General features: G+C 42.6%; 1 protein-coding gene across 2 annotated transcripts; it reads right to left on the reverse strand.

Moving 5' to 3' along the window:
• Positions 1–746: 746 nt before the first annotated feature.
• On the reverse strand, positions 747–17,366 carry UTP6 (UTP6 small subunit processome component). Of its 2 annotated transcripts, none has more exons than XM_044981917.1 (19): positions 17,181–17,366; positions 16,329–16,413; positions 15,517–15,558; positions 15,333–15,425; positions 14,608–14,655; positions 14,275–14,338; positions 13,697–13,815; positions 12,134–12,211; positions 11,301–11,382; positions 10,366–10,447; positions 9,546–9,727; positions 7,649–7,728; positions 6,037–6,114; positions 5,694–5,861; positions 4,869–4,949; positions 2,713–2,822; positions 2,559–2,625; positions 2,188–2,260; positions 747–1,603 (listed from the first exon to the last, which is right to left on the reverse strand). In XM_044981917.1, the coding sequence occupies exons 1-19, from the start codon at positions 17,270–17,272 to the stop codon at positions 1,446–1,448; spliced, it is 1,782 nt and encodes a 593-aa protein (XP_044837852.1). In that variant the 5' UTR covers positions 17,273–17,366; the 3' UTR covers positions 747–1,445. The 2 variants fall into 2 exon arrangements, with proteins under 2 accessions (XP_044837852.1, XP_044837851.1); XM_044981916.1 differs by having other exon boundaries at positions 749–1,603; positions 5,682–5,861; positions 17,181–17,361.
• Positions 17,367–22,884: the final 5,518 nt, after the last annotated feature.

Genomic DNA, 22,884 nt, shown 5'->3' on the forward strand with positions numbered 1-22,884 from the left:
ATACTCTGCATCTTCACCAGTTCAAAGACCTTAGATAATCTCATGCACCCAAAAATGCCATTCTGCATCCACCTTTTTGAATGTACGTTTTTCCATGTTGATTTGGTACTGTATTGTTCATTACTCAGCTTGGTGAGGAAACATGGTTTTGTAAGCAAGAGTCACCATTCTCTGCAGAAACTATGAGACGGGTGTTGTTTTAGTGCGGTTTTTGTGAGCAAGTGGATACAAATATAGATGAGAATGCTCAGCTGCCACACTGAAGGGATGGATCATAAGAACCCCGATCCCAGCTCAGCTCTCCATTTGACATTTTTGATTCTCAGAACTGGCCATTTACAATTGTATTTAGTGCAAGGGCAGTGGGGTGGGGAAGAGTAGCAACTGATTTAAACAAAAAACAAGCCACATCCACAAAACCCAACAAAAATTAAAAGAAGAAAACTACGGGGGATTTTGCTGCCAAGAAACTAGAAAAAAAAGCCCCCACATTTTGGAGATCCCCAAAATATGTAAATTTGCATGTCCAATATTAACAAGCAAACATTACCCCTACAGCTAGAGCATTGATGCTCGTTTGGACAAGGAAGTAAACAGACCTTTGTCCTGCATTTTATATTATATTTCATCTTCATCAGAAAACACAGGAGTAAGATGGTTTTGTCAGCAGTAAAGAGCAAAATAAGAAGAGCGGAAAAATAGCTTCTAAAAGTTTACACAGGACAATGGATTTTTTTTTCTTTTTTTAAGTTTATGGAAAGAGTTTAAATTGGCCATATTGAGAGAGTTATTTAAATATAAAATCATGAAAAACTGTATTGCAATAAGTTACAATTTAGTAAATTAAATGACTGCCTGTTATGTTGGAAAGAGGCAAGGTTCACTACATGCAAATACTCAAATTACCTCTATCCCCAAACCTCACTTTGATAGTTGTTCCCTTTGCTTTCAGTTACTGTCGCTTTCTGTTCCATTTTGCATTGCTCTATATGGGCCTGATACCCAAGCTTCAATTTCTACTGAAATTAAATTTCTTTGCATCAATTTTAGTTTTAATATAAACTTTTAAATGTATGAAATCTGATGTATAGTGGCTATTTACTGCACCAGATAGCGTAGACTGTTGGGAGTGTTTGCTCTCAGAAGTTCTCAGTTACGAATACGATAGATGCCTTCACTTGCTTTGTGACAAGCTTTTCCTCTTCTTCAACTGTGGATTTGTACCCACACCACACTGAGACACGGAACACTAGTAGCAGCTGTGTGGTAGGACCACAGATGAATTCCAACATACTTAAACATAGCGTACGTAGTAGGATGTGTTCCTGAACATATTTATTTTCAGAATCTTGTACAAAAATGTGGACAACCAACTAACTCCGGAAATTCTGCGCTTCAATATTGTCTGTCAGAAATGTTTGCAAGTTCAACGTAATCTGCATTTTTCACAAATGTCCAGTTTGCAGCAAAGTGTATTTGGAAACAAATTTTTCCACTAGCTCTCCCTCTAGCATCTTCATAGCTCTCCAGTGAATGTTCCCGCAGTTTACTGGTTTGCCTTGGGGATGGCTTAGCTCCTCTTTGATGTAATCTAGCCAGACATCTTTTAACGAAAAAAAAAAATCTAGTTATGTTCTGATCTGGCTGTGATAACACACACATGCCCTCTAACATAGAGGCTCTCCACATTAAAATGTTACATATGTGAATATAGTGAAGTCCAACTGTTTGATTCCTTTTACAGAGGAAGCTTTGCCTAGGAGTTATAGCCCAGAGAGCTGGGTTTTCTTCCCAGCTGCGACAGAGACATGCTTAAGCTATACGCACACCATCCCTCAAAGGGATGTTGTGCAAAGGAATACGATTACACACGCCTGATTTGTACTTTTTACAAAAACTAGTGAGTTACAGATAGCTGCTTCACCCTAGGCCAGCCAATGTCAACAAACCCCACAAGCCCTGACTCTCACAAGTAATCCTGCTGATTTCAGTGGGACTATCCACAGGAGTATTTGTTGGAATCAGACTAAAAGCTCTATGAAACAAGATCACTAGACTGCCATCCCTATTAAAGGCACAGCATCAGCAAGCTGCACTATGCGGGTTAGCAGACATATGGGCAGGAAGATCACCCTACTTTTCTTAGCTTGATGGAAACATAGACACTGAACAAAAAAGCCTCCATACCAGAATCTGTAGAACCAAACTCTCTCAGGGCCCGTTCATAGTATTCTCTCAGATTAAGCATCTTGCAGGATTCCTAAGAAAGGAAGAGTTTAAAGACCACTGATTGATTGTATACAGGAACAAACCAAGCTGCTGCATTATTAGATACTTTAATTACACTGTTACACACACACACAGCTCAGAAGTTTGAAGACTAGCTACCACATGATACATGGTTTTATATTTAATGGTGTGGATCCACTTTAGAAGACAAATATGGAGATGACTGCAACCTAATTACTTTGTACGCAGACAATTACCCCTTCCTATTCAACTCCAAAGCTGTAACACGTCTTACAAAATACAATACTAACTTGACATGTAACACTTACTTGCTCCTTCTCTATTTCGATCATTTTCCTGAAGAACTCGAGTGAAAATGGGCGACTTTCATGCAGGCTAAAATGAAAGCATTAAGAATTTCAGACTTCAGATCTCCTCCAAACATATGTTAGAAAGACCAGATTTCAGATTTTTATTTTTCACCTGGTAAAGACTTTCTTTGCTTTCTTATAACCGCCATCTCTGTAGGCCCAATCAAGGTACTTCTCTTTCATGGTTACTGAGTCAGCTGGGTCAATGACAAATAAGGATCTCTGCAAGTTAAACACACAGGATCTTTGCTACAGTTACAAGGTAACTACAGAGAACTATACCAAATAATTCCTTGTCTCCATTTCCAAATATATTGGCATCAAATATCTGTCTCCTGAGAAAGAGGCTGAATTTCAAGTATTGGAAAAAGAGTATCCTAAACTGTAGCTGAAAAATGGCAGATGCAGCAAACCCAATATTTTTCAACTACAAACCTCTACACTTAAATTAGAGCTAAAATTTCTTCCTTTCCAATATTCAAGTCAGTTTAAAGAGTTAATACTTTACACTTCCATAGCACTTCTCATCTGGAAGATCTCAAAATGCTCTACAGACAAATTAATTCTCAAACATCCCATAAGAAGCAAGTATTTTACATTACAAGTAGAGAAATTGAGACAGGAGAGGTGAAGTATTTTGTCCAAGGCTACTCAGGGAGGTCTCTGTTGGGATTAGAACCAAAATGTTTTTCTCTAATTTTCTGGTACCGTATTCATGCTTTCATAAGGCAGGTTCGGTGTGCAAGAGAGTATTTTACAAACTGACAGTTGAAAATAGGACACAAATCGAAAGCCACACAGATATTATTGGGGTAAACTTTTTAAAATGACTTAGGAACCTAAGCCCCCTTTTCAGAAGTGACTTATGCTTCATAGTCTAACTCAGGCCTGCACAACACGCGGCCCATGTGGGCTCACTGTGCGGCCCGTGGGCAAGCAGCGGGGTGGGGCTGCTGGGTTCGCGGGGGCCCCACCTCACAGCCCCACACACGCCGTGCTCCAACTGCCCAAACGGCCAGAACCACACGTGTCTCCATCTCCCCCTCCCCCAGCCTGGCGCACAGTGGGTGCATCACTTCCGGGGCCCGCTGAGGTGGGAAGCGCTGGGCACGAGGCAGAGCCAGTAAGTGCCGAGCGAGGGGAGGGGCACCCGGCCTGGGCTCAAGTCACAGCTCGGGGGGGGGGGGGGGGGAGGGGAGGGGGGGGACTCGGCAGAGACCCCCCCCAACCCCTCTTTCAGTTGGGGGCGGGGCAGCTACTGCGCTGGTTGGTTCCAGGACGGCCTCCATAGTGATCAGGGTGGGGTGGGTTGAACTGTCTGTGGGCAGCCAGGAAATCCCCAGGGGAGGGAGTGAGTGAGTGAGTGAGTGTTTTGCACCTGCACTGCTCCAACTGTTGCCCCCTTCTCTGGTCCAGGGACCTTCCCCCTCCCTGGCCCCATCACACTGTCCGTCCCCCATTCCCCCCCAGGCTCTCTGCAGCCCCTGTGTTTGTGTGTTGGACAGTCACATCCAATCCCTTCACACTGCCCCCCTTTCCCCTCCTCTTAGTGCATAGCCCAGAAAATCCCTTCAAACTGTCCTTTTCCCCTCCCCTTATTTCATGGGGGGATGACAAGAGGAGCGGGCGGGCAGTGGCAGTGAGGCTTTATACTTAGGGAGGAGGAGGGGTTGTTTCCACAGGGCTGGGCAGCATTGGGGCAGGGGATGTGTTTTGGGAGGGCTGGGGGGGTGTTTCAGCGGGGCCGGGGGGTTTCGGCCCTCAGCTGTTTTCTTTGGAGTAATCTGGCCCTCGCCGCCTTACGAGTTGTGCAGGCCTGGTCTAACTGATTTTCAATGACACTTTAGATTACGTCTACACAGCCCGGGTTGGCAGACTGCCGTGATTTACTGTGCTAAAAACAGAGGTGTAGATGTTGTGGCTCAGGCTGGAGCTGGGGGTCTGAAGCCCACCCCTCTCCCTAAGCTTCAGAGCCACAACTTGAAAGCGCTTTCTCCACAGCTACTTTTAGAGCACTAGCCTGTCGAGCCAAGCTGGAAAGTTCACGGTCACGGGCTGCATAAACATACCCTTAGAGCCTATGGCATTTTCCCCAAATGTTTCACCAGCACTGCATTCAGACTGGTGATCAAAGCCTGAGACAAGGACTGCCTGTAGAAAACACTTGTTAAGCATGCCCCACGTACTGTCCCAGTATCTCATGGCCATTATTGACTTTCTAGTTCATTTCACACAGTAAGAGGAATTATATTTTCCTCAGCCAAATACCTGGTAGAGGGCTTGTGTGTCTTCCTTGCTGTTTGCTCCTTCACTCCATTCCACCCATAGAGTCCACAACGGTAAACAGCCCTATAAAAGAAAAGGAAGTAGTGAAAGCTCAGGGCCAAGCCTCAGCCTGATTTACATAAAAATGCAACAGTCACCAGAGAGTTTAAAAACAATTTATACAAACATTTCCAGCCAACATCCACCCATGTTCTAACCTAGATGCTGTACATCTGGATGCAAAATCACCCATCAAAATGGGCTGTGATGAACAAAGGACTAGTCCCCATGCACAAACAGCAACTACAGATTACACGCCTCCATAATCTTCCTCTCTAGGTGGAAAATGTTGCCTGGTTTAACAGCTGCTAGACATCATGCTTTGAGTGGGTCCTTTTGTACCACCAGACAGATAAGTCCAAAGGCAGCAGAAGGGGGAAATATACACCCTTCCTGTGTCCTCCACCTCCTGGAGTTCAGTTCAGGTGAGGGAAATGCCCAGCCAGCTGATCAAAGCTCTCAACTCCATCCCCCTCCCTCTCCCAGCACATTGGGGGCAGCTATCCAGCCATGCAAAGCTGGTATGCTGGGATGCAAGAACACATGCGTGCCTCTCCAAGGCGGACACAGGGAATGCCAGTTGGCCACTAAAAGAACATGGAACCTAGCACCAGGATTGTGTATTTTGACTGGTGAGCCCATATATATTTATTTTAAAGACGGGTTTGGGGCTTTACAATTTTAAGTAAATATAAAGCCACAAGTCAGAAGTTCTTGTCATAGAGTATTGTGCAACAGATTAAAATGGTCACAGACCTTAGATTTCACTTGTCTCACAGCTTCCTCAAAACACTGGGCCACATCGCTGCTGTTCAGTTTGATTAGCACCTGCAGTCTCGTGTGCCACATTTCCACCGACTGGCTGAACCGTTTGGTTGCAGCTGCAGCTACCTCTGTGGCCTTCTCAGAAAGGCCAACCTCCAGTAACAGGTGAAGCTGAAACAGCAGTTGAAGTTAATCAACAAGACAGGTCCACATAGTTTATCAAGAAATTAGACCCTGATCTGACATTCCTAGACATCCAAAGCTCCTATTTACTTGAATGGCAATTTTGGGAGTGCAAGCAATTCAGAATCAGGGCCTCAATCTAGTTTCCTGCATATATCCTTACCCACTGTTTGTATAAAGTCTCTGGCAGCAAGGTGGACTCCTGGGCTCTGCTGAACACACACAGAGTCCTTTCCAGCCTCTGAAAGAGAAAGAGAATAAGCTTTGCTGCTGTACATGCCCGAGTCTACCAAAATCCAGCTTACGTTTTCAAGGCTGGGGCTTTCTAAGGAGCCCAAATCCCACTGAAATTCAATGGAAGATGGATGCCTAACCCTTTAGCCTCCTTTGTAAATTCCAGCTTACGAGCGACATCAAGTTCCTCAGCCTTAAGGTTCCATCTTTCTTTTAGAGACAGATGCATACAGGTACCTTGCACACTGACTGCACAAGAAACATAGCAAAGCTCCCTTGCAGTTTTAAGAGCAGGGTCAAACCATAAATAGCTAATTTAAAGAGTCAAATGCAAGGGAAATAGTTAAGGCAACAGCTTTCTTAATTCAGCCAGTCCGATTTAAGCACAGAAGAGCTGTGTGGGAGATTCAGCAGTCCAGGCACTAAAGTCTGTTCATCCAGATAATGAAAAAACTGTTCATTTACCCATCAAAATAATGCTCACTCTAAGCAAGTGCGATTTTGCAGTGCTGGTACAGCATATTAAGAAGTTTGTGCTCCTACAGCGCCTTTCATTCAAAGGAGCTCACAGCACTTGACCAACTTTAAGCTTCCTTTGCCCTGTGGGAAGCCAGCACGTATTATACCCAGCAGACTGGTTAACTGAGCCACAGAAAGATCAAGCAATAGGCCATGGTCACAGAGCAGTCCTAGAAATACAGGAGAGCCAAGGATTCCAGTGCCCAGTTCTGGCCACTACATTTTTCTGAATATTAAAGATCACCATCTCTTTTGAGAATGCTGCAATGAGACTGGACAAGAACCAGATATGGCAACATGGTCCAGAGGCTGAGGCAATGAGACTCAGGAGACCTGGGTTCTATTTCCAGTTCTTCCACTGACCCACTGTGTGATCTAGTCTCTCTCTGCCTCGGTTTCTCCATCTGTAGAATGGGGAGGATACTTAAACCACTTTAGAAGGGAAAGTTAAGATCCCTGGATGAAAACTGTTATAAACATAATGAAATTTAAAAAATTCTTTGCTGTTGGGTTATGTTAGACTCAACATTATTTTTATATAGCTTTTGTTTATAAAAATATCCGTAAAGAAACTTAAGCAAAAGCTGCTAACTCGCATTGCATATAAGTTCAGGTTTTATGATTATGGTTTTTTCTCTCCCCACTACAGGAACTCAAAGAAAGCCCCAAACTTCTGGTCATTTACTTGAATCAAAAATGTGTAATCAGTTTCAGGCTTTCCCACCCCATACAGAACAAGACCGATTCACATCTGGGTACATGCATGCCAATTTTTAGCTAGGTGACCAAATGGGAAGACTGATTTAAACAGCCCTGAAGGAGGATGCCTAATAGGGAGAACAACTGATCCTTAATGACAGCTATCGGTCCAAATAACTAGCCAATTGTTCTCACATGAGCTGCATTATGTGTTTCAAATTGATGGAAATCTACCATAGTTTACAAAGATATCACGAAGACAGACTATGGAAGTCAGTGACAGCTGGAGCTTGTGGTACTATCAATGTATGATGAACACTTACCTTCCTTCTCAATTCCTCACTGTTGGTTTTCCTGTTAAGTCTCTCCAAGCAAAAAGTGACATAGCATTTCCACATGGCCTCTGCAAAGTGAAAGGGACAGTTAAACACTGAATAAAACCATAGCGGAAAGCACAGACACCTGTCATGTGGAGGGAGAAGGGAGAGATGTCAAGCACTACTCCAATTATAAATACTATAGATAATGCATCCATAATTACGCCAAATGAATATTTAAAATAACTTGTCTGCAATATGAACTACAGATGTTAATGCTTAGCAAATAGCCTTCAATCCAATTGTAATTTTACTCTGAAGAGCATTCGGGCCTCAAGTCAGTAAAGCATTTAATCACACGGTTAAGTCCATCCCCATTCACAACAGCACTTTAGCACATGCTTAACTTTAAGTGCATCCTTCACTTCTATTTAAATCCATGGAACTGAAGCACGTACTTAAGTGTTTTGCTGAACTGGGGCCAAAATGAGGATGAAACGTGGTTCCTGGCACGAAGGCCAAGTGTGGGACAAATGCACGGGTTGGAGATTATCCTCCAGGACCTAAAGGCACAGTAGCAGTAGGCCATGGCTCCTAGTACCCAGGGAATTATAGACCAGTCAGCCTAAATTCAATACCTGGAAAGGCACTAGAACAAACTATTAAACAATCAATTTGTAAGCACCTACAGGAAATAAGGTTATAAGTAATAGCCAGTGTGGATTTGTCAAGAACAAAAATCATGCCAAACCAACCCAGTTTCCTTCTTTGACAGAGTCACTGACCTAGCGAATGGAGGGGGAAGCAGCAGAAATGATATATCTTGATTTTAGTAAGGTTTTGGACAATCCCACGTGACATTCTCATAAGCAAACTAGGGAAATGTGGTCTAGATGAAATGACTAGAAGGTGGGTGCACAACTGATTGATAGACTGTACTCAAAGAGTAGTTATCAATGGTTCGCTGTCAAACTGGGAAGGCATATCTACTGGGGTCAGTCCTGGCTCTGATACTAGTCAACATTTTCACTAATGACTTGGATAATGGAAAGAAGAGTATGCTTATAAAATCTGTGGATGACACCAAACCGGAATCGGTTGCTAGCACTCTGGAGGATGGGATTAGAATTCAAAATGACCATGACAAATTGAAGAATTGATCTGAAATCAACAAGATGAAATTCAATGAAGACAAGTGCATGTACTACACTTAGGAAGTAAAAATCAAATACACAGCTACAAAGAGGGGAATAACTGGCTAGGTGGTAGTAATGCTGAAAAGGATCTGAGGGTTACAGTGGATCACAAATTAGAGGAGCCAACAACGTGATGTAGTTCTGCAGTACATTAACAAGAGTAAATATGTAAGACATGGGAGGTGACTGTCCCAATCTCTTCAGCACTGGTGAGGCCTCAGCTGGAGTACTGTGTCCAGTTCTGGGCATCACACTTTAGGAAAGATGTGGACAGAGTCCAGAGGACTACAAAAGGGTTTAGAAACCTGACCTATGGGTTTTCATCAGACAGATGCTTAAAACTGATTATTCTCAGTGGTTTCCAAACAGTTGGCTGCAGAGATCGGGCTGGTTGCAAGCTTCAGACTCTCCCCATTCACTAAGTCACATTCCAAAAAAAGCGAAAAATAAATGCTTTTCCAGTATGCTATTCCAGATAAGCAATTTCTGCCTTTGCTACAAGGATGTTGCAGGTTTGTAAGTGTGCAGGGACATGGCCCATAGAATTGGATATGGAGGAGGTGGTTTCCCCAAGATACTCGCTTTCTATTAAGATATGGGGCCCTGCTATAAGATAGTTTAGGAAGCCTTATTGCACATTTCTCACAAGTGCTAGTATACAAAAATACTGAGAAACCCAATTTTAAAATCGAAGTAGACTTTCTAACCTGTGGGGAGCGCTGTCACTGCTTCCTCAAAGACTGCACAGCACCGCTCCTCCTTCTGGGCCACCTCGGATGCTTTCATCTGCTTAGATGAACATTCTGGGGATGGCAAGGACCCCATCTCCAGCTCTCGACGGGCCATGTAGTCCCATGTAAGAGGATCATCAGCATGCTCGGCCTGCAAGCTAACACACACAGTCTATGAGGTCATCATGTACAAACTGCCATCTTACTTCAAGCTCATTCTAGAGGAGTGCAATTATGGAGTTGCCAATTGCCATTTTACTGCAAGGGGACAATTCCAAGGAATTAAATTTCATTGATAAAGTGTTTCACCCTTCCACAAGAGGCAGTTAAGCAAAATTTTGGCCTGTTTCTTTGCAACAGTGCTTGAACTTGACTGTCAGCTTTAGAAACAGCTCTTTTGGAAAAAGAAATGCATTGGAAAACTTAAGATACGCAATTACAAGCAACTAAGTGAACTAGGAAGTTATACATTTCCTGAAAATTGTTCTCCTGAGTGTAAAAAGTCATTCTCCGAGGAGAAGAGCTTTTTATCCACATTTTATCAGTATGATCTCAAGTGAAGCCAATTTTGCATTATAAATACACATAACCTCCTCCAGAAAGTTGGCTTGCCTGGGGTACCAAAGTTCATTTGTTTGACACTAAAAGTGGTCTTTTTCTTAAAAAGGAAGTTTTGTTAGATCTTAACATCCAACATCCAGTACAGTGTCTCTGACACCAAACTGTCAACTGGCCAGAAATTAGGACCCCGCTGGCATTTGTGGGTTTTTTTGTTTGTTTTTTTAAATCAACTTACTTTTCAAGAATATCTTTTTGCAAGTCTTGTGTAAAATCAAAGAGCTTTGCAATTGAAAGCAAGGACAGGTAGAACTCAGCACCTAAGATCAAGAGAGCAAAGAAACTCAATGACAAGTAAGATACTACATTCCTCTAGTACACGGCATTTCTTTCATCTTTGCTGGTTTTCAAAGGTTTTACATATATTTCCAAGAAAGTAAAGATAATATTGTAAAATCTATCCAGCTACTGAAAAGTAATCATTCTAATGCATATATTAGGGCAGACCAGATGTTATTTATCTGTTTATTTTTCACTGTCTGTTTCACATTAGTCATTTGGACAAGCAAGGCCATGACCCTGCAACCCATACTGTCACCAGGAGTCTTTTGGAGGGGAATGGCACTTCTTGCTTGAGTGAGGACTGCAGATTGAGTCACATCCTTTTTGATCCTGAAAATATTTCTATGCTTGGTTTTTATGACTATGCGAGGTCATAGTGGAAAAAGCAGATTTACAATACAGCATTTGGGAAAGAGAGAAGAGGTTAATGAGACGTGCTTTACAATTTGTATTAATATCACTATTGTATCCAGAAGAGATTTTTTTATTTTTACAAATGACTATGGGCCTGATCTTGTGTCTATGCAGATCTAGTGATTGTGAACTCAAACATAAGGGGTGTGGAAGGGCAAGGGCTGCTATTTCAGGCAAAAGGCAGGTGAGCCGGAGAAGGTGCCAGGCTGAAAAATGGCTATAAATTACCATATAGTGCTACCCATTTAGTACCTCCATACTGCTCAGGTTTTGTGCATGACAGGGTGAATTTTACCAACTGAGGCCACATCTCCGTGCATACAATGAAGCCAGGACTAGCCACACTAGATACCAGAGACTCACTCCAATGTGGTCATTTTTCCATTAAACAAGAGGGGAAGGGGAGCATTCAATTACCTTTGATTTTCTCAACAGCATTTCTGTAGATTATTCGAGCCATTTCCCCATTAAGAACCTCCTCAGAATAACTGAACTCGCCCTAAAATGTGAGATAAAATTCTCTAAAGTTAGTTGTTTCTTTTTGAACTTCCATTCTCTGCAAAGATTTAGAACTGGTGATGGAAATTTTTCTCCACCACAACACATCCCCATCTAGTTTATAGAGACAGATTAGAATTAAATCAATCCCTACTACAAAAGAGAGGAAACCAGTTTAGCTAGTCTTCATCAGAAACCGGTAGTTACTTTTAAACAGGGGGGTATAGAAAACAAACAAAAATAAAAAGCCTTTACCAACAACTGTTGTGTCCCCTTAAGGAAAGTCAAATAAATGTATAAACCATGTGATCTAACCACAAACCTGTAGCCAAAGGTCTGCTATCCACAAGAACATAAGTTATAATTGAACGAACAGATTGGTTCCTCCAAATGGCTATAGATCTCAGACAGTACATTTAAAAGGTGCACTTCTAGCAGTGCAGGCAGTTACAGCACAACCTCATTTATCCGATCTAATTGGGACTTGGGCTAGATCAGATAATCAAAAATTGCGATAACCTGGAGAACGGGAAAGTGCAAGGCTGCAGCACCATCTAGTGGCAACAGGAGTGATCACCCGCTTCTGGATCTGTGTGCACTGGTTGTTCAGTTTATGGAGAGAGCCAAATAATGGAGGGTCAGAGAAACGGGGTTCTACCATACTACATACTTCTAAACCCCTCTATCTTAAAGAGCATTTGCCTGTCTACAAAACAATCCATTTTAAATAACAGAAATTGCAAGTGTCCTACCAAGTCCATCTTGGCTTGTTCAAACTCTTTCTTTTCTTTTTTCTGCTTTTCAGCATGCATCAGCTCCATTCTGAAATACTGCAGGCAATGGGTAGAATAAAATGGGAAGGGAGGAGAGGGGTAAATATTTATAGTGCACGTAAACAAACTCCTAGACATTTACTAAAGCAAGCTTTGTGAAGATTTGCAAGTCAGAACTTCCCACCAACGTCTGGGAGTCTTGTGAATGACTAAGTTTTGAGAAACAGCAATGAAGCAGCTATTTTAAAAACATACGATTAATGCATCACAATATGTCATTTGCTGACTTATTTTAAGCAACTGTAATTTAGCTTTGTTTGTGATAACACTGCATTAGCAAAACATTTTGAAAAACAATTACATCTTAGTAGTATTTCAGTTCACTGCAGCATCTGCTATTCCATCTTTGCTGAGATGTGAGGGGGACACCGTCCATTACATATACAGATTACGACGTGTGCACTTTAAGCAAGGGACCACTGTATAGCCCTAGATCCAATTAACAAGCATACGTACATTGAAATCAGATGACCGACCACCAGCCTTTTTCCATTTTAGAAACAGCATCTCCTGTAATAGGAATCTCATGACCCACAATCAGCATTGACTTTCGTGGGAGTTAATCTTTGCCAAAGGCTCCAGGAACACACCCCTTAAGCCCCTCTTTGGGATTTGTTTTGTACTCAGTGTTTATGGTTGCTCCTGCCAGTGAAAGCTCACTTACTACATAAATAACAAGAGTGCTAGATACAACACAGTGCCAGCTACTATGATACTAACGAAGAGGAAGCTGACATACTCCGCACTCAGGCAAGACTCCCATTGACTTGAATGGGAGTTTTGCCAGAGGAGGGAATGCAGGCTTCCTGTGATTAAGCAACCTTGCAGTAAAGTAATTACAAAGCTGTTCTTTCTCTTCTCTGGAATTCACATTTACCAAGGAACCTTCATTGACTTCTAAACTGGCTCCCTACAGAAGCCATTCCTCAAATCTCATTTTCTCAACCAGTAAGCTTCGCCTGTAGCTAATGATTTGAAAACGAGAGCTAAGGGTCCGATTCTCTTCTCATTTAGACTGTTGTAAGTTAGAGGCAACTCAGCTGAAGTCAATGGAGTTACAGCAGTGTAAAACTCCTGGAGAACTAGGCTTTAAGCAAGTGCATGTGAGGGGACAGGGCAAAATAGGCTAAAGCAAACCTGATCGCAATGTAGGCTATTTATACTACATTGGTTAAGATAAAACAACTCTCCCAAGTAGACAGTTTGGATCCCAAGCTCTAACCCAGAACAATTATTTCCTGTAGAACTCCCAATGCCTAGAAACAGGAGTTTAAGTGTAACTCAGAATTTCTCCTAACCGTAGGTGTGAGGATTTTACTCTGATTTGTTTAAAGCCAGTCTTGCCAAACTGTCATGAAATATTACCAATTTAAGTCCAAAACCAATCATCTACTCACGCTTCCCAGGACAACGGGAAACTAATCTTTGCAAGATGGATCCAAGCAAACATAGCCATTCACAGGAGCAGAACCATAAACTCACTTCTTGATACAGTTTTGGAGACTCTGGATGGAAGCGCAATGCACGAAGGAACAAGTGCCTGGCGCTTTCAGACGAGAACCGTTCCTCCATTTCCCACTTGGCAGCCATAATCCACAATGCTACAATGGAACACACAAATGGATCTGTTTCAGTCTCTGCTACAAGACTAATGGGAGTAGAGAGGCAATTCTGGGAGGTACCACCAAGGAAATACAATACATGACTTTAAACCCAAGGGGGGCGTGAGGAGGAGCTTAGTCCGTTCAAAGTGTTCTACTTTGGGGATATTTGTGTAGTTCCCTGCTCTCCTTAGGGGAAGGGCCTTCGAGGCCTGAAGTCCCCTACAGACACCATTTTTCCTGATCTGCTAGCATGAGCCTTCCTTGAGAGCCCTCTCATTGAGAGGAGCAGCAAGGTGCAAAATGCAAGACAGGGATTGTTAAGGAGTTGAACTGGGATCTCAAAGACCAGTTAGTTGGATTGACACTAGTTTGTCACACTAGCATATTACGTTGTTCTTCTAAATGAACCAAACTGGCTGATTTGAACACAAGACACTAAAAAGCATTTTACTGTACCTGGTTTGTTCGGATGAATGGCTAGCATGGCAGAAAACACCTTGCTAAGCTGAATTTTTTTATTCTGTAAAGACAAGAGAACTCCTTGAGTTTTTACCTGTTGTGAACATTTTAGCACTGAACTGAACATCTGCAACAAAGATGCATTCAGGAGCATTGACAGCCACACTACAGTTGTGATGAAAAAGGCATTTCCATTCCAACCCCACTATTTTCAGTAACTTCCCTCCCCAGAAAAAGACTGCCTTTTGGGAATGGCATTCCTCATATTTGTTCAGCATTAAAGACATTACTTCTATAAAATTACAGAAAAGTAACATTTTGAATACCCACCCATTTCTTGCAAAAAGCCACATGCGACAACCACAGCTGCACATCATCCTGTTGGAAAGGCAAGGAGATAGGATTAACTAGGAAGAAACAACACTGCAATAATACATCTTTAGAATGTGCATTTTGAAAAGTATCGAGCGTACTTTTGTTATGACTGAAATAGAGCAATCACTCTGCAGCTTCTGGTTCTCCCTTCCTTCACACCTTCCACCCATGCATGCAACACCCTGCATCCCTGCAAGGAGGCCTCAAGGAGGCCATCCCTCAATCCCAAAATACAGTCTCATCTTTCCTCATCAACTGCCTGCGCCATACAGAACTCATCAGCACAGTTCCTTCATCACCCTGAAGAGGTATTACTGCCGGATGACTCAAGGAAACACCCTTCACCTGAAACTACTCCAAGTTTCCAGCCCTTGCCAGACAAATCCACATGGCAATATAAAGAACTACAGCAGCTAGAGAGGAGAAAGACATAGTAGATCATAGAGTCTATCTGTCCACAGGGCAGAATATTGTCCCTCCAAGAGGCTGTGTATCAGATACTGGAGCATTACCCCTAAACTACCACCATCTGAACAAACATGCATTTAACTTTTCTTTTATATTCTCCTGCATTGTCACAGATACTTGTTAGCAGTTATGCTTGTATTTATTCTCTTATGTCACACTGCATCAAGAGGTTGTTTTATACTGCCAGGCCCTACAGAAGGAAACGTGCTTACTTTCCATTTTTCTGTGGCACGCCTGAAGAGGCCCTGTATTCGCTGCACAATAGAATACTCAATCTCATCCTTCTTAAATGAATATCCAATGCGCTGAGGGGTGGGAAAAAATAACAGTTAATTTTCCTGCCCTGTCAACATTTGATTTATGCTACTTTGCATTGTAAGGAGTTCATCAACTTACCGATCTTCTTTTCTTGATCAGTTCCAACAGATTAATTTCATACTAGGGGAAGTGGAGAAAATAATTACAACGTAATTGCAAGAAAAAAATTAATCGCCGAGTCAAACCCTTTATAGCTATTAAATTGCTAATCAGGTGGACAATAAGAATGATATCCATGACAGAGTAGCTATCAAGTTAGAGCCAAACATTTGTCAGTTATGCAGCTACAAAAGTTGCCAGCACTCCAGTTGGACTATTTATATCAGGTGTGACATTTCAAACACTCTCAAGCACCCTAAGGTAGTTCAAAAGTTCAATTAATTACGTTAAATGCTACCACAAAATAGTATCAGAGAGGTAGCCAGGTTAGTCTGGATCTGTAAAAAGCGACAAAGAGTTCTGTGGCACCTCATAGACTAACAGACGTATTGGAGCATAAGCATCAGCTGCGTCTGACAAAGTAGGTATTCACCCACAAAAGCTTATGCTTCAATACGTCTGTTAGTCTATAAGATGCCACAGGACTCTCTGTCACTTCTTACCACAAAATAGGTCACACTTTATTATTAATAATAAATTGCATTTCTCTAGCACCTTTAGGAGAGCGTCTTAGCTAAGCCTCAACATTTCTGAATGGAGAAGGAAGCTGATGCACAGCAAAATTAGGTGCCTTGTCCAGGGTCACAAAACAAGTCTGTGCCAAAGTCAGGAACAGAAACCAGAACACTCAATTCCCAGTCCTATGCTTTAACCACTAGCACATGCTTCCTCATGTAATGTTAGTATTATTAAAGGACCTGACTAAGCCAATAACCCTTAATAAAACGTACCTGAATGTAATTGATAAAGTCTTCCTTATGGAGAGCTCTCCTCTGTATTTTGTATTCTAGAGCTGAGGCCTTCTTAATGACTGCCCTGGAGAAATGTAAAAATTCCATTTCTAGGTATTCTTTAATTATTCTTAATCCCCGAAAAACTGACATTGCTGTAGTGTACAGCAGCACAGGCATTTTCTACAGGGCAGGTTTTAAGTTCAGTTTTGACAATGACTGAAATCAAATCTCACACTTCTGGTCTTCAGACCATGTCTGGAGGAGTCAGGAAGGAATTTTTGTTTTCCCCAATGCACAATTGGTCATATGTGATTAGAAGTGAGGGTGGAGAACAGTCAATCTTCCTCTGAAGCTTCAGAGGATGGCCACAGCGGAGATGGGACAATGGATCAATGCTGTGAGGTGCTAGGGAGAAACCTCTATCTTAGCTGCCCGGTTGCTGTGTCTTGCTCACATGCTCGGGGGCCAACTGATGTCCAGGTTTGAGGCTAGGAAGGAATCTCTCCCCGGGTCAGATTGGCAGGGACCCTGGGGGGAGAGGGGACTTCCTCTGCAGCCCGGGGCCGGCTGGGAACCTGGGCACCCCTTCCCCTAATCAATCCCCTTTCCCTGCCATTGCAGGCGGGCTGGCTATTAGGCTGGCACTGCAACGCGGAGGCCTCCGCTGTGGCACAGGCCAGTTTTGTATGTAGCCCCGCTAGACTGACCGGGTTCAATCCAGGGGTCCCGGAGGATATTTCACGGCCTGCGATACACACGCTGCTCACGGATCTCTCTCCCTCTCGGCCTTACACTCTACGAAACCAGCCCGCGGCCCGGCCCCGCTCCCCCCGGCCCGGCCCCGCTCACTTAATCTCTTTGCGCGTGAAGAGCCCGACCCGCTCCAGCTGCTCCAGCTCCGGCAGCCGGGCCTCGATGCGCTGCTCGATCCGCTCCGCCATGGCGGGCGGCTCTGCCGGGAGAGGGGCCGGAGCGACCAGGGCCCATGTGCGACTCGGCAGCCCCGGCGCAGCTTCCGGCCTGGGCCTCCGCCCCGGGAGCCGGGCCCGGGCCTCTGCCGCCCCTCTGCGGCTCCAGCTGCCACTGCGGCCGCCGCAGCCCCCGGGAGCCGGGCTCTGCCCCAGCCCCTGCACAGGGCCCGGCGAGCAAGGCGGGTTTGGCTGGATGTGTTTCCAGGGGACCCTTCTAAAGCTCCTCTCCTACAGGCCCTGATCCGGCCAGTGGACCCGAGCGGAGCTGGAATCCCAGGGAGCTGTATGTTGCCAGCTCTTGTTGGGAGTTGTTTGTAGGTGGTGGGTTTTGTAAAGCCCCCAGCTCAGGGGCCCTGTGGCTGTAGGAGACGCTCCGCTTTCGCTTCAACAAAAAAATACCTGGCTAGCAGTTTCCAGTGGAAATCTGAAAAAATGGGGCCTCTCAAGGCTAAATACAGGCAAGTTGCATCTTAGGCGCATTTAACATGCGCGAATTCAGCTTTGCACGGTTGGCAAAAACGGGGAAAAATAAAAACAGTATAAAAACTGCATCTGTAGTGCAGGCGATTCCGCCATTCAACTCAATGAGTGTTTCACTATATGCAGTTTTCGCTTTAGGCACTAACTGCAGAACGGAACCCCTGCGTAAGATGAGACTTGCCTGTAAACCCTGAGAAGACAAATATAAAGAACCCCTGATTTTAAAAATCCTGAGATTTTTTAAAGTAATCTTATGATTTTTTCAAGGCCTGACTCATGCTTTTTGAACACTAGCGGTTGGTAATACTGCCCTCGTGAACTGAGCTCCTTGCAGGATCAGGGCCTAACTCTCCCAAATTGCACTTAGACCGAAACAATTTGAATTAGGTTAGTTCAAGAGTTGGTCCCAAATTTCATCCTTTTGTTTGTTCATTGGTCAACACTCTGACAAAAAAAAGTCTTGACATTTTGAATTTTGAAATTTTTGGAACAGTTCTAGCTGATTTATCAAAGCCAAAATGTGGGGTACAATCAAGGTGTGACAAAGACCTGGAATGAGAGAGAGAAATAAACTATTCATGCAGGGAACTTAAAATGCTGTATGATTTCTTCCAATGGGTCTATAACCTCAGTTCCATGGTCAGTTGTTTCTGATATAAAGAATTAGCAACAGTAGGGGACATGAAATTTGTGTAGACTGTAGGGAACCATGGTTCTAAAATGAGTGATGCCCTGGAAATCAGGAACCTTTGAGAAGATTAGGGTTGATTAGGGAGTGGCCTAAAGGGCTATAACTGGGGACTGATTTGGGCCCTCGGTTATTGGTGGGTATAGAAAAACAAAAGATGACAACTATTATAAAAAGTAGTGAATGTTTCTATTCTATATATCTTCTTTTATCTAGCTCAGCAACATAGTATCTGTGAACTTTCCAGTAATTTATTACCGTACTTATTGTTATTATTTATTCGTATTCTAGTAACACTTATAAGCCCCAGTAATGGGCCAAGATCCCATTGTGCTAGGTGCTGTACAAACGCAGAGCAAAAAGTCCCCGCTCCAAAGAGCGTGTAAGACAAAAGACAAAAGAGAACAGACGGATACAGACAGACCAATGAGGAATACAAAGAAACAATATTGGTCAGCATGATAGGCAGTAGTTTCACCACACCAGCAGCCCTAGCTATTGTCAAGTTTTTTTGTAGGCATCTTGACAAAGGAGAGTTTTAAGGAGGGATTTGAAGGAGGATAATGAGTTAGTTTTGTGGATGTTTACAGGAAGCTTGAAGCTTCTCCCAAGAGTGAGAAACAGCATGGGAGAAAGCATCTGTCATGTATTTAGTTTCTTATCCTCTCCCCAGGGGGAGAAGCATGTGCAGTGGAGTGTCTTGGTTTGGTAGATTTTTTCCCCGCAATATACCTGTTGTTGCTATGTGTTTATGTTAGACAAGGCTAGATCAAAGAAATGCACATTGCAGTTGGAGCAAAAGGTGATGAAGTTTGTGACAGTCCTTAGTTCTTGGTCTTTATTTTTTTATGTCTGTTACAACTTTGTTTCACAGGTTTTTTTTTTTCAGTATTAGTAAAAATATGTTCTTAGTGGGGATAGAGTCAGACAGACTCTATCCCTCTAAGTATCAGGTAAGCACAGCAAATTGACACCATTTAAAAAAACAGTGGAACAGGAATATTTTAGGGAGAAGTGTGATCTGATCATGGGATTGAAACTACAACCACTGAATTCTAATCTTGGTTTTGCTAATGCAGTTTTGGGTAATCACTTAACGTCTAATTTTCAGAGGCATGAGCACCTGCAGCTTCTATTGACTTCAGCTGAAATTGTAGGTCCTCAGCACCTCACTAAAGCAGGCCCTTAAGCCCTTTTCCATATTTGGGGGGGTAATAATGCCTGTCTCCAATGGTGGTATGAGAATTCATCCATTCATGTTTGTAAAATGCTTGAAAGATATTGAGCCAAATTATCCCTGGTGAATGTCCATTGATTTCAGTGGAATTGTACTTAGAACAGCACTGAATTTGGCATGGAAAATGATCTAGTATTAGTATATGAATGAATAAGTGATTGGAATGACTACACTCAATTGTTTATCCATGATTTCTTTATGTTATATTGTGCATACTATAGCCTGGCTTTACAATATAAAAACAATCCAAGTTTAGAACATATCTGCTACTGTGCATTCAGACAGTAGCATGAAAATGAGAACAGACCAACATTCAGTGTGGGAGTTCAAAGCTTACAATGCAGCCATTCTCCACGGTTACCTGGAAACCTCATGAAAATTCTATTTTTGATTCCCTGTTCCCCCATTTCATAAAATCTTGAGCTTGCCATTGGTTGAACTACAGTGATAAAAGTGAAGCAGAGACACAAATGGAAACAACAAAGAGTCATCTCTTGAAACCTTTTGACTGACCATCCTAACAGCCCTAAAAACATTTTGTGGGGGATCAACATTTGCTGCCAGGCTGCTACTACTAAATTAAGACCTTCACCTTAAATTATGTTAATATTAGAAAAATGCCAGTGAATAGGCTATGAATTACTGGTCAGTGCTGGCAAAGATGTTTGTTTCTGTATTTATTAGTAGTTAAAACAGCATTTTGATTCCTGTGTATTTTTTGAATCTTGATAGAGCCAACAGGTTTGCTTCATACTTGGCAAAGTCTTTTTTTAAATGAGGAACGGTATCGTCTAAAAGCCTTATTATGGGTTTGGAAGCCAGGTGCTCCTGAATTCTGATCCTGGCTCAAATATCATGTGCCACAAGCCTACCAACCCTTACACAAGTGAGTCGAATCAGTGCTATTCAGATGCACACGCATATTCCTCCTAAAAGTAAGAAAACATGCCGCCAGGGCTAACTGCAATCTCTACCATGAAGTGTGTCTCCAGAAGGATTCAGTCATCCTGAGGCCAGATCAGACATCTTACCATCAGATCTTTGACAGATGTGAAAGTTATTCTTGTCCTATCCACACAAGAGTAACAATATGTGGCCAGCAATGTCCCTGGGGACATTAATGCCCTTGTTAGAACTTGTCAAAGTACCACAATATCATCTGATAGGAGCATACAGGCAAAGCACAAACAACTCTGCATGACCCATCGCTGTGGGACTCAACGAAAGGAAGAATGGTGTGCACCAAAACAATAGAATCCCAAAGTTTTTAGTTTGAGGACTCAACATTTCCCTGCCAAAACCACATACACACAGAGTAATAATGAGATTTAAAATGCTGATGATGTCCTGACAGGACTAATTTCATAAACTGCGAGGAGTTTGAAATAGTTTTTTTCATTCCCTCAAATCACCCTCCCTTCACCTAAATAGATTAAGTATACAAATAAAAGCACCCCTACCCTAACAAAATGAGCCTTAGAACAATTAACATTGTGGACTGTCAAAAGCTTTCAAACCAAAGTAACAAATGCAGTGCGTGGCAGGCGAGCTCGGCCTGACCCACCAGAACACTGCTCAGTGAATTTGTCATGCAAATCAAAATGGAACCTGACATGCCCTTTGTTCTTTTTCCTTTCAGGAAATCTACTTTAAATGCCTCCCATGTGCCTTGTTTTGGAAGCATACATTCTAAATGCATCAGTGCAAATGAAGAAGGGATCCATTAAAGATAAAGGAGAGTGGGTCTGGAGAGTCTCAGAAATGTTACTAGGAAGATCTAGTGCTGCTTCCACCCAGTGGGGCTCACATGCTCTGTTGCTGATGATACTACTGCTGCTTTTATAATGCCTCTTTTAAAAATGCTCATGGTGAAAGTTCTAGCAAGTTGCCTGAATGTAATGTTTGTAAACATCCTCCGATGTAAAGTGGCGCATAATGATCTGGAAAAAAAATGTCATTTTGATTTCTCTTTTTTTTTTTAACTTGCTTTGATTTACGTTTTTTTATTCTCTAAGGACTTGTCTATGTTAAAATGCACTATGCTTAATGTGTATTAAACAAAAGCAGTTGAAATGCAATTTAAACTGGTTGAAACACATCTGTAATATGGGTTTGAGCTGGTAACTAAGTAGATTTTAAATCAATTAAAGTTTTCTAAGATAGATCAAGCATAAGCATCTCACCAACAGTACGCAGCAGAACATGAACTTTAAAGACCCATTTTTAAACATTTAGGGTGAAATCTTGACCTTGTTAAAAAAAAGAAAAAGGTAAAAAAAAACCTCCCATTGACTTCAATTGAGATTGGAGTTCACCCTTAAGGTTTAATTTTCAGCTGACCTCCTCTAGGACACACAAAACTGAGAGATTTTTGTGTATGCAAAAAAGATGTGGATGTGCCCATTAACTGAAGCAACTGAAAGTTTGCTCTTGAGAGAGGAATAGTCCTACCTCCAATACATATGTGAAGCTCTCCTAATTTTCTAGTTAAAAATAGTTAGCTCCTCTAGTTTGCATAACTGGTTTTTGCTTCTGCCAAAACAGGCAAGCAGTCACTGTAAATGTTGCTTTGACCCACTGTAGGATGTGGATCCAACTGTGATGCTCATCTCCAAACTTCCCCAAGGTCAAATCCAGCTTTGTGATTTGGGCCTGTCAGACTGATTTTGTACCTACATTGACATTGGTACATGTACTTTTCCTAGATCCGTGTGATCCTTTTAATTCTTATAGCAAGAATGCTTGTCTGTGTCAATGCAACTGTTCTTTCTTGCAGACTGTCTGTTTGCCTCTGATTCCTTATCAGTGCTGTGATTAGAAGGAACTTCCCAAAATGTGATTCTCCCCACTCACCTTTTCAACCAGCAGCTGTGAAAATGGGCATAAATGGCCTTTTGCCCTGAGCCTGGACACAACTGATATCAGAATACTCACCCTTACACTCAGCCCCTCAGCGTAGGCAGGATCTTTACCCATTGCTGTAAATTGGTTCTGAGCCTGAACTTTGAGTCAGATTTGTCTTCTACTCACTCTCAGATGTTCTGTGTCTCTGCTGTCACCCCTAGATTTGAACATCTGTAGGCAGGGACATTTCAGTGAGGAGGAGGAGCAGCTTGGAATGTGTTTCCCCAATTGGTTAACTTTTGGGACGTGATGCAAAGCCCATCCGATTACTCG

The sequence above is a fragment of the Mauremys mutica genome, chromosome 12 (genome assembly GCF_020497125.1).
Source record: "Mauremys mutica isolate MM-2020 ecotype Southern chromosome 12, ASM2049712v1, whole genome shotgun sequence".
Classification (NCBI taxonomy): domain Eukaryota; kingdom Metazoa; phylum Chordata; order Testudines; family Geoemydidae; genus Mauremys; species Mauremys mutica.

Coding starts and splice junctions, on each gene's coding strand:
- UTP6 (XM_044981916.1), bottom strand. CDS start 17,272: ATGGCGGAGCGGATCGAGCAGCGCATCGAGGCCCGGCTGCCGGAGCTG. Junction 9,728..10,365: donor CAAAAAGATATTCTTGAAAA/GTAAGTTGATTT, acceptor TGTGTGTGTTAG/CTTGCAGGCCGAGCATGCTG. Junction 2,823..4,868: donor ACACACAAGCCCTCTACCAG/GTATTTGGCTGA, acceptor TTTAACTTGCAG/AGATCCTTATTTGTCATTGA.